The 16,521-nt window shown below is 39.1% G+C and overlaps 1 protein-coding gene across 3 annotated transcripts in view; it reads right to left on the minus strand.

Annotated features, from left to right (window-relative positions):
* SLC6A15 (solute carrier family 6 member 15) overlaps window positions 1-16,521 on the minus strand; it is a 46,848-nt gene that overhangs the window by 9,337 nt on the left and 20,990 nt on the right. For all 3 annotated transcript variants that reach the window (XM_004583070.2, XM_058673350.1, XM_058673351.1), the window contains exons 3-8: window positions 14,403-14,560; window positions 13,939-14,065; window positions 12,861-13,042; window positions 4,464-4,574; window positions 1,326-1,567; window positions 1,032-1,224 (exon numbers count right to left, since the gene is read on the minus strand). In XM_004583070.2, coding sequence (XP_004583127.2) covers window positions 1,032-1,224; window positions 1,326-1,567; window positions 4,464-4,574; window positions 12,861-13,042; window positions 13,939-14,065; window positions 14,403-14,560 — 1,013 coding nt within the window. The remainder of the gene's footprint in view (window positions 1-1,031; window positions 1,225-1,325; window positions 1,568-4,463; window positions 4,575-12,860; window positions 13,043-13,938; window positions 14,066-14,402; window positions 14,561-16,521) is intronic.

A 16,521-nucleotide genomic window follows, 5' to 3' on the forward strand; every position in this document is an offset into this window, starting at 1 on the left:
CTGCCAATCCAGCCCTCTGCTCAGGGCCTGGGAAAGCAGAACATGACGGCTCAAGTACTTAGAACTCTGCACCCAACTGGGAGATCCAGAAGAATCCCCTGACTCCCAATTACACATCAGCTCAGCTCTGGTCATTTTACCCATCTGGGGAGAGAATCAGTGGATGAGAAACCCCCCACCCCCTTTATCTCTTTCTCTCTGTAAATCTGCCTTTCAAATAAAAATAATTAAGTCTTTAAAAAATAGACTGGGTAATTGTTTTTAAAATAAAAACGTGAATGCAAAGCCAAAAAGTATCAATGGAATAACTAGGTTAGAAAAAGGCACTTCTCCAGATCTTTAAGCAAAACTACATCTTCATCACTGCTATTTTTCCTAGTGCCTAAAACTTCAGGTTGACAAGCTGGTATTCACAATGGAAGGGACACAGTGAATTCCGTATCAGCACCAGTAATAAAGATTTTTATATTAGTAATGGCTTCACTCATAATGCTTGGCACATGACTAGTTAACTATTCTATTTTTATTTATCTCCATTTACTTGAGCAAGAGAGACAGAGAGATCAGGCGTTTTGTGTCTCACCTCCCAAATACCTGTAATAGCCAGTGCTGGGCCCAGCTCAATCCCGGAACAGGAAACTCCATGTGGATTTCCCACTGGGCGGCAGAAACATGAGCACCAAAGCCATTACCCGCTGCTGCCACAGTGTGTGTGTTGGCAAGAAGCCAGGCCAGAAGGAGAGGAATGACTTCAACCAAGGCACTCCAGTAAGGATGAAACCATTCCAAATGGCGTCTCTACCCACTGCACCACAAAGTCCTGCCCCGAAATTGCTTTTAAAGTAAGACATATCTGGATTTTTTTTTTTTTTTATTTAGGACGACATGTTCACTGAAATGCAAGGCGGATTTTGAAACAGCATAATCATTGCTAGGCATTTGAAGGACCATTTTCACAAAATTAATCTGCTGTATAATGGGCATCGGAACAGAACAGTAATCATTTGATTGCTCCAATGTGAACTACTAACTTGATTTAACTCATCTTCAACCTGGCAGGAACTGAGACCCAGCGCAGAAAACTCTTCTTCTTTCACTTTTTGAATGATGTCATACACCAAGTGGTAATCCCCTGCAGTAACCGCTGAAAGGTTCACGTGGTGGGGAATTATATCCTGACTGATGTTCCCCAGTTTCAAAAACCTTACGATCATTTCCGAATTTCTGAAAAACAGAAAACCCGTGAATGAGCGCCGAGGGTGCCTCCACATCCATTTCCTATCTAAGGGTGCCATCCAGAAGCTAAAGGAAGTTAGGATGCATACTGTGCAACGCATTTCTCATTGACGACATTGGCTTTGAAGCCCAGCACTGCAAACACCACCAGCGTTGCCAGGACAGAGGTGAAGAAGTTGATGAAAGACACCAGGACGGCATCGAAGTGGCAGTTGTTGTCTCTCTTGTTGTAGCTCGAAAAGGCAATGACGCCACCGAATCCCAGACCCAAGGCGAAGAACACCTGAGCGGCAGCCTCTCTCCAGACCTTGGGCTCCAGCATTATCTCGAGCTGTTTAAAAGTAAACATGAGCGACATCAGAACCAGTGGCTCATGAGGGAGTATTATGTCAGTATATTAAAAGGATATTTTGTTGTTCCCACAGGTTAGTTAAACCTGGGTGACAACCTGTTCTTAAGAAGACATAAGTCATTTTTTAAAGATTTTTTTTTAGAAAAATAAAAAAAAAGAAGAAAATTAAACTGATACTTGAGGATTTTACCTACATGAACACTTTATACAGGATTCTTTTTTTTTTTCTTTTGGTAAAGGCAGACACATACACACAGGGCTATTTTCTATCATGCCTTCTTTTTCTTTCCACAGCAAAGGAAATCAAAATTGTTAATCACTCTGAAATCATTTGTTAGTATTTTCCAATTTTTCTTTTCTTTTTCAATGGTGTGGAAATCTTATGTTTGCAGCGATAGATACTAATTATAAACTGTCGGGCAGAGCTGTGGGTTTCTGCTTACACATGTGTTATTCATTCATTCAGTGTATCCCTGAAAACCTGTGCTCAACAATCATTTGAGATTAGGCTACGGCATTTAAATATGCCCTTTCAGATCTAAAGTTCGAATGTTCTGAATCTTTGCTAAAATTATAGTTCAAGAAACTGCTTCATGACTTTTAAAATTATTACTGTATATTCTCCATAAACTTCTGCTGCAACAATTAACAATAGCCATATCTAAGGTAGACCTCAATAAACAAGTAAGTTAAGCCGCGGTAACAAGTGGTACTCGTGACACTGGGATATTATCTGTTTTTGCCACCGAGTGAAATCATTTTTTTGGAAGCAACATCAGACATTGTTAAGAACATGAGCTCCACAGTTTAAGATCCTGACAGTAAATGAGTTCAAAATAACGCACGGTGTGGTAACTGACTTGATAGCACATGTAAACTAGCGGCCGGCATGCTGAGAAGTACTGTGAACAGCTAATCGTCCTTAATATTCACAAAAATCCATGTAATTGTTGCAGCTATCATCTGAATCATCAAACAACCCAGTAACTAATCTACCTCAGGTTACACGGTATTTTGGGAATAGCCTTGAGCTATGAAACAGATTGCAAAATCTGTGCTCAAATACTGAGAAGTATTGCTTCAATTAATTTTTCATATCAGTGTTAAAATTTATTAATGTTATTGTGAAACACAGTTTATCTTTATAATTTATTATTACTCAACTAAGGTGTGACTATCATTTATTACCTAAGGTTATGTTACCATTTAAAGTGCCTTAACTGTCTTTCTCAACTTTACCCACTAGATGGCAGACTTACCCAACACATGCCTACAACTGAGTCACAAGTAATTGCCAATGGTGGGAGATACAGGGATTTACCAAAGAATTTGGTTGTTTTTAACCCCAGCAATTTTTACTTGTCACTAGAAATATCAATATTTTTGATAACTAGCTGCCTATTTGAAGCATATTTCATTTACAACATGACTGGGATTCATGAATCTTAACTCGTGTTCACTAAGAAGTAGCAGCAACTCTGTGAAATGGGTTCTTTGAACCAGCTGAGCAAAGCAGACCCGCTGTCAGCGCTTCTGCTACTACAGAATGAATGCCAACTCAGAACCAGGCGTGCAAAGAACACAGCTTCTTCTACAACTTATCAAGGCAGCTGCGCTGACTGACAGAGAATTCCAGAGGCACGAACCCCCGCTGTCAAAACTACAGCATTATGCTGGCTGCCACTCATTCTTCTGATGACTTCCAATTTTGGAGCTAAATTTGAAATTGTACCTTTATATGCCAGTCTCTTTATGTCAGCCTATGACAGTATTAGTAGCAAGCTAACACAGAAGTACAAATTCACTATAGTTTCCTGTTAAATCAAAACAAATGGGGTGTGACAGAGATCATCATGGTTGACCAGCTATGACTGACCAGGTTCAGCGTGCCCAGCATCGAGGCTGGCTCTATTGGGGTGAATTCTATGAAGAATAAAGAGAATTCCCTGAGATGTTCATGCATCTATCAAGTGACAAAGCATCCCAAAACTGACCATTAGCATTTTATTCCAAAATCTCAAAACAAACCAGAAAGAAAATGCTAAGTTTTCTCTGAAGTAGTAAAGTTCTGAAGCCGGTTCGGTGGATTTCCGGTAATCTAGCCATCTCACATATTAACACCTTCATTCTTTTTCTGGTAAAAGGATTCCTATTTTCACTGTAGTAAAACGGTCCACAAAAAAGTTTAGAAACACTGGAACAAATGGCAGGGCAAATGAAGACTGGAGTGTTCTAAACTGTGCCAATGTAGTAACTGGAGGTTAATTTTTATAATCAACGGTGGATTCTTGAAGTTTAGATACTGATGGGCTTACTCCAAAACCAAAATGGAACACTTAAACTAGAAGATAAAATGGATGTAATTACAGGTACTGCATTAAACTTCTGGTTTGGATAGGCTGATTAATACAGCAACTACAGGGGCCAGCACCATGGCTCATGTGGCAAATTCTGTCTGCAAGTGTTGGCATCACATATGGGCACCAGTTTGTGTCCCAGCTGCTCCACTTCCTGTCTAGCTCCCTGTTTGTGGTCTGGGAAAACAACAGAGGATGATCCAAAGTCTTGGGACCTTGCACCTGCGAGGGAGACACCAAGGAGACTCCTGGCTCCTGGGTTTGGATCAGCTCATCTCTGGCTGTAGTGACCATCAGGGGAGTAAACTAGTGAATGTTAGCTCATTCTGTATCCTTCTCTCTGTAAATCTGTCCTTCCAATAAAAATAAATAAATCTCTAAAAAATATAGCAGCTGTGGGTTAAAAGCCTAAGCTGCACATTTAAACAGTTAGCACTTGAATGTAATTGTGATAATAGTTTAACAATACCCAAAATGCTCCCATGCTTTTAAAAGTTAAATAGAAATATGGTACATACCTTGGGTGTGAACATATGACGGATGCCATCAATTGAACCACTTAAAAGGAGTGCTCTGATTAGGAAGCATATAAGTACTACATATGGGAACAAAGAACTAAAATACATAATCTGCAAGGAAAAGAAAACAGAAATGGGTGAGCACACTAACAATTCTTTGCTATAGTTAAGACTGTATGTGCTCTGTTCTATACTTGGATGGTCACAGTTTTTAAAAACATTATCATTGTTAATAACCTTATGGATGCTTTGTCTTGACTATTTTGTGTAAGATACTATTTGATATAAAATGAAAATCTTTTAAATTAAGGATTTATTTTTATTTACATGAAAGTGTTACAGGGAGAGAGAGGAGACTCCCCAGAGCCCCTGCCTCTCTGCTCTCTCTGCCACTTGAGGCTCTTGGTATCGTGGGCGCATGCCGAGCTCTGACAGTCTTGCAGGGCAGAGCAGGAATGAGGCCTTCCTGAAGGAGCCTCTTCTTCTGCACACGACTTCCCCCTAGTCATCTTTCACTTCTCATCTTCATCATCTCCTGGAAGTTCTCACTGACCATCCAGCACCAGGGCTGCCCGTTTCCAACCTGCACTCTCCACTCCCCAAACCACTCCACTCCCCAAAACACACGCACGCACACACACACCAGGAACCCTCTATGATGATTTTGATTTTAGTTGTTTTGGCATCACTTAGCACTGTTGAGGTTATTTTGTTCTGGTTATTGGCAGTGTCCTTCACTGCACAGCCTGTATGTTTCCATATCTCTGGCTGACACACAGCAGCTGCAGAGCCAGGGGCGCTGGAGGGAGCAGCAGGAAAAATGGAGGCAAGGGCACCATGACAGGGATGGGTCAGGGCAGGAAGTGCCTGAATCCACCCGTCACCACAAACAATGCAGAATAGGGAGCACTATGATAATTGGCCCTTTTTGCAAAGTTTTATTCATTTAAGAAACATATTTGAATATATGTGAAAACACACAGTTATGGATAAAGTTTTAGTACACTATAATCAATATTCTAATAAGGATAATTAAATTCTAATTCAACTATTTGTTTTTTTAATTCAACTATTTGTAAGGAAAAATAGTGTTTAATTCATCTCTAACTTTTTTATTATATCCCATCACCTACATTTCTTGATTTCCTTTCTGTCAATGTTTTCAGATGGATCACTTTTCATCCAAATTACATATAGAATTTTTATATATATATATCTTATTTTGGGGGCCACATCTGTGACATAGTAGGATAGTCCTCTGCCTGTGGTGCCAGTATCCCGTTTGGGCACCATTTCTAGTCCTGACAGCTCCACCTGTGATCCACGTGCCTGTTTATGGCCTGGGAAAGCAGTGGACGATGGCCAAAGTCCCATTTGGGACACCAGGAAGAGGCTTCTGGCTCCTGACTTCAAATCAGCTCAGCTTTAGCTGTTGCAGCCATCTGGGGAGTGAATCAGTTGATGGAAGATCTCTCTTTCTCTCCCTCTCCTTCCCTCTGTTACTTTGCATTTCAAAATAAACAATAAATCTTTTATATATATATATATATATATATGTATGTATATATATATATATCTTGCATTTTCATTTACTTGAAAGGGAGAGAAATTGAGATAGGAGACATTCAAATAGAAACAGAGAGAGAGAGAAACTTTCCATCTTCTGGTTCCCTCCCTAGCTGCCCACAAAAGCCTGGACTAGCTCAGGTGCAATCAGGAGCCTGCAAGTCCATCTGGGTCTCCTGCATGGCCCGGCGCTGAGCCAGCACGTGCTGCTCCACAGGACTTATCAGCAGGAACTGGAATGAAAGGAAAGTGCCCGGACTCGAGTCAGTACTCCAATAAAGGATGCTGCTGTCCTACGAAAGGTCCAACCGTCTTCCAACCCAAGCCCCACATTTAGCATTCTTTAACCTTGCCGGCTACTTTCATCTCACGTGAACTATAGTGCTCGCACTTAAGGCATCCCTTCACAAATGTTAAACCTGGACTTACTATCTGCACAACACCTTGTCTGCTTGGTTTTTCAGCAGAAATTAAATTTACTGCCTGACGAATGTCCAAAAATATCGGTAATCTGACTTATTTCCAGACTCTGGATTTGAAAGAAGACTTCATATAAGAAGTAACATTTGAACTAGAGTTTGATGGTTGTCTTGAGTCAGCTCTTAATGAAGGCATCCACTTTTCAAATTCTTAATTTATGTGACAGGCAGAGAGATGGACATGCAAAAAAAAGTGCTATCCTCTGATTCATCCCCTAAATGCCTGCCGTAGCCACGTCAGAGCCAGGCACCAGGAATGCAATCCCGCCCTGCCCTGCGGGTTATGACGGTGCCTCACAGTGCTTGCAGTAGCAGGAAGCTGCAGTCAGGAGCTGGGTATGGAACAGGGGCACATGAGCACATGAACTGCTACGTTAAATGTCCACTTCCGTGCTGTTGTTCAACGCAAATTGTTTGCAGTTAATCATATGACCCTCATTTTAGTATATTAGAAGGTACACTTTAAATGTAGCTTAAATCCAACCTGGGAATATGCATCCCTTATATATATATTGTTTGCATACCCTAGTCTTATAGTTTGCTGTCTAAAATTCTTTAATGAATTTGCTTATTGCTTGCCTTTCTCTGCCGGTAGAATGAAAAATTCATGAGGACACACTCAGCATCTACCTCCTTCATTGAACAAAACTGGATCAGTGACTGATACATAATAAATGTTTAATCATCATCTGTTAAATAACTAACTAATGAGTGAATGGCCTTTACATTGTTCAGGAAGTGTACATTTTTAGAATGGGAATAAAATATGAAGCATATTCCCTTGGCTGATTTTAAAGCCCCTGGATCTTTGATAAATAAAACAGCTTTGGAAAACATATTGGGTCTAACATTGTGGCATAGCAAGCAAAGCATCTGCCTGTGACATGGCATCCCATATGAGTGCCATTCATGTTCAGCTGCTCCACTTCGAATCCCTCTCCCTGCTTGCCTGGGAAAACAATGCAGGACTATACCAACTGAGAACCAGGATAAAGACCGTGGACCAGGCCCAGCGATCTGTGGAGTGAATTGGAAAATGGAAGGTCTCTTTGACTCTCTCTCTAATAATATAAGATATAACAACTGAAAAATATTTAAGGAAAAAGTATCAAATGCTACATGTTTCCATTTTGTTGAACTATAAAATAGAAAATATGATAAATCCTTCCATTGCAAGTTTTCCCACATTTTAAAATATAAAAAATGTCTGCAAAAAGACTCATTCTTTCAGAAACTTTATTACCTACATTCTGCTCTGCCATATAACAGTTGTTTCATTCTGGCCTTCCTAAGCTTGCTAGCTTTGCTGGAAAATGAGAATAAAACATGAAAACCATCTGGCCAGTAGAGATGTATTTGATGTACTTAGCACAGCGGTAATAATAATAGCAAAGTAGTACAAGTTGAGCATCCCTTAAATATAATGCCTGGAATGCAAAGTGCTTTGGGTCTCAGATTCTGTTGGATTTAGAATATTGACAGAAATATCACAAAGTATCTTGGGAGGTAAACCCAAGTGTACGTAGAAAATTCATGTGTGTTTCTTAATATACTTGACACCACAGGCTAAATATTTTCTTACACTTCCTAACTTATTTGAACGCCAGAATAACAGAGAGAAAAAGACAAAGAGAGGGAGATCTTCCATCTACTGGTTCACTCACCCAGTGGCCACAACGACCAGAGCTGAGCCTATCCAAAGCCAGGAGTCAGGAGCTCCAGCTGGATCTCCCATGTGGATCACAAAGTCTTAAGTATTTGGACACTTTAGCATGAAACTGGATTGGAGGCAGAGCTGCATGTTGAAATGGGATGTTGTTCCAAGGGTGAGTTCCTGCTTAGCCACATGCTGGCCCACTACAATACTTTTTGGGATGCTTATGTTTTGATTGTAATCTTTCACGAGATCAGCTTTTGAAATTCATACTTGTAAATATCATGTTGGCAAGTATAAATTTAGAGAATTTGAGATTTTAGACATTCAGAGAAGGGTTTTTCAACTTGAACTGATAGAAAACATTATCTTAAAATAACAAAAGTGCATAGAGCTTCTCATTTCCACCCTTTGTCTTTGAAATGAGAATTGCCTTAACAGGTGCTTGTAACGAGGGGACATGCACTCTGCTCAGTCACCTCCAGCGTATCTCTATCAGCAACGTCAGTGTTGCCAGTATGGATCCCACAAAGGTCTTCTTGTCTTTGAGTATTTTCCGCCACCCCGCTAACCTCATAAGCGACAACTTTCACTTATTTATTGTGACTATAAAGAACGTTCCCATTTTTCTTTTGATTTGACTATTTGAAGATTGTGATCACCAGTCTGAAATGTTTCTTCTCCTTAATAAAGAAGAAAATAACAGATTTTAGTATGACTCAGAATTATAGACAAATCAAAAGGCGCAGAAGCTACTTGTCCCCCCATTCGCCCCCTCCCCAAAATGACCTTTTCGTATCTATTTTACTTCATGTAGTTCCCAAATAACACTTTGGATAGAGGGTGTGTTGCACTTAGGTTTTGACAAAACGCATTACAAATTCACTCAATTTTAGCAGGTGCATGCTCTGATTTGTTTTTTGTATCCCAGCCTTTCACCATAGTTCTCTAGACTGTCTTTATGTTTATGTTTATCTGGGAATATTAATTTGCTGTGTGGGCAAACACAGAGTATTATTCCTCATATATTTATCTCATATTCATCCCTAGATGACACTGCAAATGTGACAATTTAGTTGTCCACACTTTCGTTAATGTCACTTACAGCTCTTTTCCTCCGTATCAATATCTAGCCAATTCCTTCTTCAAACTCTGCCCCAAAGTCACTGTCTCGCTGAAATAATCATCACATGCTCTACATAACTTGTGTTACACTTTGCTAGACAAATTGTACTGTATGACACAAGATGACCTCAAAGTGCCAGGAGAAGACAGAGATGAGTGATTCTTTAGATGACAAGTAAAAACAGGTTGAGAAGAAAAAAAGACTTGATAGGAAGAGAATCTGAATAAGGATTTTTAAAACTTTCCCCGACTAAAAAGAGCCTGTTCATCTTTATCAAATGTACTCATGTTAGGAACCATACACAAGCACTATACTTGGCTTAAGAATTGACCTCTTCATTTATTAGCTAACTGTGAGGCGTTTCTAGCACAACAGAAGACATGCTCAGTTAGACCTTTTTAATCACACAAAATGGTGATAAATGTAAAATACTTAAAGATATTCAAATATAATACTATTACATTTACTTCATCAAAGAAGAAAAAAATTCAGAATTTCCACCAGAAAGGTAAACATAGTGGGCTATGATTTACCACTAAAAAAATCAAATATGCTAATAAAACTAGAAAGAAACAGGAATTAAAGAAAACGGAGACATCTTTCATGAAAGCATTCATCAGTGGGTGGCAACACATATAACAGAGACATTATATTACAAATTGATGAGCATGGGCTCCAGACTTAAATAGACCATACTTAACCCCAAGTGTTAGAATTAACTAGCCTTTTTTGTGAAGTTACCTGATTCCTCAAACATGTTTTGTTGTTGCTGTTGTTCAATATGAAAGAGGATCTGAAAGCAATAATGACTTCTTAGTGTTGTTTTAGAGTCTGTTTCAGTTCCAACCCACCCCTCTTCCTGTGCTTGGGAAAGCAGTGGAAGATGGCCCAATAACTTTAGCTGCTGCCATCCTCTACAGAACCTGAGTGGGACTCCAGGCTCTTGGCTTTGGTCCTTGCCACTGCAGCAAATCGGGGAGTGATCCAGTGGATGAAAAGATGCTGTCTCTTGCTTTTTCTCATTCATTTTGTGTGTGTGTGCGTGTGTGCGCATGCGCGTGCATGCGAGCATGTGTCTCCCTCTCCAAACAGAAAGGCCAACAATAACGTGTTATGGTTCAGCTAACATAACAGATGTAATGCAACGGCAGTGAGGATGAAAAAAAAAAAAAAGACAATCTGAAAGAAAAATAATGACTAGCAAGCACTTCCCTAATGTATTCTTCAAACCCAACAAAAAGAAGTCAATGTATGCAGAATTCACCTAATATCCTTTCAGTCACAGCCCTTTTATATCTTCAATTGCCCTAAGCAGTCATGCTCTTAAGTCTTTCATGTTCCTCCACATTCTTGGTCTGGATTATCATTAAATACCTATTGATGTTCAGAGCTTTAAGAAACATTATAACCACCTGAGAGAGTCAGCGTCCCCTCTATCTCTGTTATTGGTATATTGGTACTGACCATAAACAACAAAGACTTAATCCTCACTGTACCTACATTAGGGCCTCACGATACAAAAATTAATCTACAATGAAAAGTTATTCTCCTACAAGGCTGGGAGACACTCTGGAGGAAGCATGATGGACTTGGGAAAATTCACAATGGATACACATTATGAACCCAGAGGGGAGAATAGAGCGGAGGGAAGGGAATTTGGCGGAGGAGAAGGGGAGAGCACACTGCCAACTAAATTGTATCAAAAAACAATTTAAAAAAAGAGAAATATTCAAGTTTATTAATTTTTAAAATTTAAAATATTGGGCCTAGCGTAGTAGCTGAGTGGCTAAAGTTCTTGCCTTGTACATGCCAGGATCCCATATGGGCACCAGTTCTAATCCCAGTGGTCCTGCTTCCCATCCATCTCCCTGATTGTGGCCAGAGAAAGCAGTTAAGAATGGCCCAATGTCCTGGGACCCTACACCCACATGGGAGACCGGGGAGAAGCTCCTGGCTCCTAGCTTTGGGTCGGTTCAGTTCCAGCTATGTGGCCACTTGGGGAATGAATCAGCAGACAGGAGATCTTCCTCTCTGTCTCCCCTCCTCTCTGTACATCTGACTTTCCAATAAAAAAAAATGATTTATTGATTTTTATATGGTAGGTAGATTTTATAGAAAAAGAGAGAGACATGGAGAAGGTCTTCCATCCATGGATTCACTGCTCAAATGGCTGCTCCAGCCAGAACTGAGCTGACCTGGGGCTGGGTGCCAGCAGCCTCCTCAGATCTCCCGTTTAGGTGCAAGGGCCCAAGGATTCAGGTTATCTTCTGCTGCCTTCCTAGTCCATAAGCAGAGAGCTGGATGAGACGTGGAGCAGCTGGGACACAAATCAGTGCCCACATGGCATGCTATTGTCACAGAGCAAAAGATTAGCCCGTAGCACTATTGCGGCAGCCACCTCTACACTACACAATTTAAAAATGTTTAATGTGACTATTCCTTTAAAACATTAATTATGAAAGAAATTAATAGTACAAGATAAATGAATTTTTCATTTTGCTGCTCTCATGAATTTCCATGATAAGAAAGTGGTGATCACAGAATACAAACATTAGGGTCCACTGAATAGAAAAAGAAAGGATGTTAAAGTATTAAGAACAAATTAAAAGATTTATTAAAATAAGGAAAGTAAAATAATTTATAACAAAATAATTTATAAATCACTGGAAAGATTATAAACGATGTTAGCTGTCACTATACTATACTTGAAAGTCCTTAATTAAAATTGTTTTAAAAGCCATCGCTTTCGGGGGAGGTCATTGTGATTTAGTGAACGAAGCTGCCACCTGTAATACTGGCATCCCGTCTATGGGTGCCAGTTTGAGATCAGTCTGCTGTACTTCTGATGCAGTTCCTTGCTAATGTGCCTAGGAGAGCAGCGGAAGATGGCCCAAGTGCTTAGGCTCCTGCACTCAATGTACGGCTTGGAAGAAGCTCCCGGCTCCTGGCTTCTAACTGGCCCAGACCTGACCGTTGCGCCATCTGGGGAGTGAGCTAATGGATGAAAGATCTTTCTCTGTTTCTTCATCTCTAAGTGTAACTTTGACTTTCAAATAAATAAATACATCTTTTTTTTAGTCATTATCTTACTAATCTTTTTTTTAAAAAAAGATGTATTTATTTATTTGTTTATCATAAAATCAGATATACAAAGAGAAGGAGAGACAGGGAGGAAGAGCATCTGCCCAGTGATTCACTCCCCAAGCAGCCACAATAGCTGGAGCTTAGCCGATCTGAAGCCAGGAGCCCGGAGCCTCCTTTGGGTCTCCTATGCTGGCGCAGGGTCCCAAGGCTTTGGGCCATCCTTGACTGCTTTCCCAGGTCAAAAGCAGGGAGCTGGATGGGAATCAGGGCTGCTGGGATTAGAACCAGTGCTCATATGGGATCTCAGCATGTATAAGGTGAAGAACTTAGCCGCCAGGCTACTGTGCTGGGCCCTGTCCTACCAATATCTGATGAACTGTACAGAATAGGGTGTTACATGCCATTTGAACATGGAGATTTGGAAAAGAGTTTGAAGAAGTGTCATTGGCATGGGAATGATGATCAGAATCAGGATCTGATATACTAACTTTTCCAGAAGATTGAATGCCTTTGATCATAGCTAAGCAAACCATGACCCAAGCAGCCAACAGACAGACAGTCATCTTCCAGTTCAAGCCTCCACTTTCGGAAATGGAACCAGAAATGTCCAGTGCTTCTCTGTACCAGTAATAGGTGGTGGCAGAACTTCTTTCACATTCCGGCTGTACAACTGTAGAAAGAAACATGACACAATCATGCCAGACCATGAAGGGTGATGAAACTGCTTTCTCAGAGGACTTGTAAATGAACTTATAAATGTTCTCCACAAAGGGATAGTATTACACAGCAGCACTTAAGTTCACAAAGAAGAAGTAAAGATGCAATTGTTCAAAAATTTTCAAAACCAATAGACATATATATTCTTTGATATATCTTATTATCTGTAAAGAAAGGATGTGTCAGCTTATCAAAGCAATTACAAATCAAAATCATTGCCCTAAAAGTAAAATCGATACTGGGTTGACCAAAAGAAAAATAATGTAAATTATTTAATTTATAATGCTTAATCATAGGTTGAAATTAAAATGTTCGAATATATTAGTTCCAGTATATTTTTTGTATCATTTTACTTTTCTTAAACGTGATTACTAAGGCATTTTAAACTACATAAATCAGTTATATTCTTTGCTTATTGGCCATGGTTAACATGGGGGTGCATTTTTCCTTTACTTTTCAGTACTTAAAAAACGAGGAAAAAAAAATAACAAGAGTTAAAGATATAAAAGCAGTTATTTTATTTTGAGTTCTTTCCTTCTGTCCATTTTCACAAAAATTAATGAAAATGGAAAACATCAACAAGGATGTCTACATTAACAATTGAAGACGTATAAAGCTGGCCCTAATGTCAAATGTAAAATAACTGGGAAAGGGTTGGTGAATTTAGATGATGAAAATTTGCTCGAAACGTGCCAGTCCTAAAACTGAGGGAAATTCTGTTATGATGTTTTTGATAGCTTTCTTCCACATTAAATAATTCTTACTTACGCCTGTGCTGTTAGTAATCTTATAATCCCTAAACACACACACACACACACACACACAAACATTACATAGCACATGTCTTACAGGTGTGAGAAACATTTTTCACCAAAGGACACTGATCCCAAGGAAGAGGCTGCTGGAAAGACTGAGAAAAATAAAACAGACTCCAGCCAATGATGACGTTGTAGTAGAGAGCCACAAAATAACACACCTGCAAAATAAAATACCAGAGTGACATGAATCCTCCATGTCCCTTTCTTTAAAATGCTGAGACAAAATGTGAAAAATCCCATGTAACATTTTGAAAATCCGCCTACTTCATTATTTATGGGAAATATACTGCCTTCTCTGAAAACAACTTTACATGTCTCAACAATACCAAGTTAGAGCAGCATTTACAGTCTTAGTGACCATTGCATTACCATTTTCAAAAACATGACTAAGAAATCGTGTAAAGACACATGCTCAGAGAAAATTTACTTGAATGTCAATTACACAGTTGCAAACCTTGTAAAAGCCGATTTTATATACCACCCTAGGAAACTTACTACACAGCTTGCAAATCCAATCCCACCAAGTTTGGGGCTTATGTAATTCCATACGCCGATGCTTCCTCGTCGTATTCTCTGACCAACAGAAAGTTCCAGGAAAAAAAGGGGAATGCCTATTACCAGGAGTAGTATTAAGTATGGTAAAAGATAGGCACCTGCACAGAGAAAAACACATAAAATGTATTACACATTCAGTTGCCATAGTCAAGAATGCAGTAACTCAAAACATCTCATGAAAGACCCTATTCGAAACTCCATAAAATATAAAGGAACTTGGGCCCGGCGGCGTGGCCTAGCGGCTAAAGTCCTCGCCTTCAACACCCCGGGATCCCATATGGGCGCCGGTTCTAATCCCGGCAGCTCCACTTCCCATCCTGCTCCCTGCTTGTGGCCTGGGAAAGCAGTCGAGGACGGCCCAAAGCTTTGGGACCCTGCACCCACGTGGGAGACCTGGAAGAGGTCGCTGGTTCCCAACTTCGGATCAGCACACACCGGCCTGTTGTGGCTCACTTGGGGAGTGAATCATCAGACGGAAGATCTTCCTCTCTGTCTCTCCTCCTCTCTGTATATCTGACTGTAATAAAATAAATAAATCTTAAAAAAAAATATAAAGGAACTTGCATAAAAATGCCATTTAACTACTTTACACATATAAGATTTTAAAACTTGAATCTACTGATTTTTAGATAATTATTTTCATAAAAGCAATGATGTCAATAAAGGTTAGTTTTATTTTATTGAAAAGACAGCTATGTTTTCTGTGAAGTTAATTATTTAAAAAAATTAGTGTTCTGGATTAGGTTTCACAAACTCTTACAAATCTCATTCATATTTGGCTTATGAAGACCTTTATTATACTGTACAACCCACTTAAATAATTCATTCCATGTTTGATAAATGAGAATGAGTGAAATGTTGACATTAAAACTGGCCTTTTTTTCTGAAACTGAAATAACAGAATATACCTAAACTGACAAAAAAAAAGTGTAAAACATCTACCAAAACAAAACATGTTTTTCTCATATTTATTACCAAAGTACACCTCAGGAGGGAAATTTTTGTTACATTTTTCAAAATTCTAGGAAGGAGCAGCGAGAGTGATGGAGAAGCCACAAAAACTAGTGTCTAATGTTAAAATGTTTATGTTATTAGCTATGTAGTGAAGTTTCTACAGCTAAAATCCTAACTCCCTTTCATCTAAATCACACAAAAAGGCATGAGAGAAGTGACTAGTAAATGATCATGTATTTTTTCAAATTATTTCTCTCACTTACCCATATTCCTGTGCAAAAATAATTATAATTATCAAAGCATTTCCTTTAAAATAGTTGTTTCTGTGTAACATTGATTGTGTTATAAAGGATGAGACGTTGATCCCATACAGCACCATGCATTTAGAACATGAACATATGAGCTTACAAAACAAAATTATGAAGATTCTACCTCCAAAATGATTGGTAGTAGTCAGAGATCGCTGACATGAAAGTGCTCCCAAGGGAATGAGAGAAAGAAATGTTAACACTTCATCAGATTTTAGATATTGAGAGTTCCATATGCATGTGAGTGACCAGGAATAACATAATGGATGGGGAAAGAGAAAGAGAACGAGTTAAAACTGGGTTTATTGGGATTCTTTCCAAGGTTATTCATGGATGACATACTATTAGAAACAGCTTTTTTTCCCCTAACTTCAATTAATTCTAGGATTGGTCCTCATATTTTAAAAACCTAGACAAAGTACAATATGTACAGTGGTAGTATTTAATCTTTATCAGACATGTTTTCTAAATGCATTGTACGTCTTTGTTGACTTACACATTATTAAAAATCCATCAAGGCAAACACAATCAGTAACCCCATTTCTCAGGGGTGGGAATGAAGCCTGAAGAAGTACGTCACTTAGTAGAAAGCTAGACAAGTCAGTATATTTATATGTTATGCAAAAAGTGTTTCAAATGATAAGATTTTGGTAGCCTAACACAGTTCTGCTGAACAGCTGGAAAATAATTCTCAAATACATAGGAAATAAGTGCTAAATTTCAAGTCCAGGAGCAAAAATCCTTGCTTTTTTTAAGTGATCATTTTCTCAAATGATAAAAGCCACTGATATTTTAAA

The sequence above is a fragment of the Ochotona princeps genome, chromosome 15, assembly GCF_030435755.1.
Source record: "Ochotona princeps isolate mOchPri1 chromosome 15, mOchPri1.hap1, whole genome shotgun sequence".
Taxonomy (NCBI): Eukaryota; Metazoa; Chordata; class Mammalia; order Lagomorpha; family Ochotonidae; genus Ochotona; species Ochotona princeps.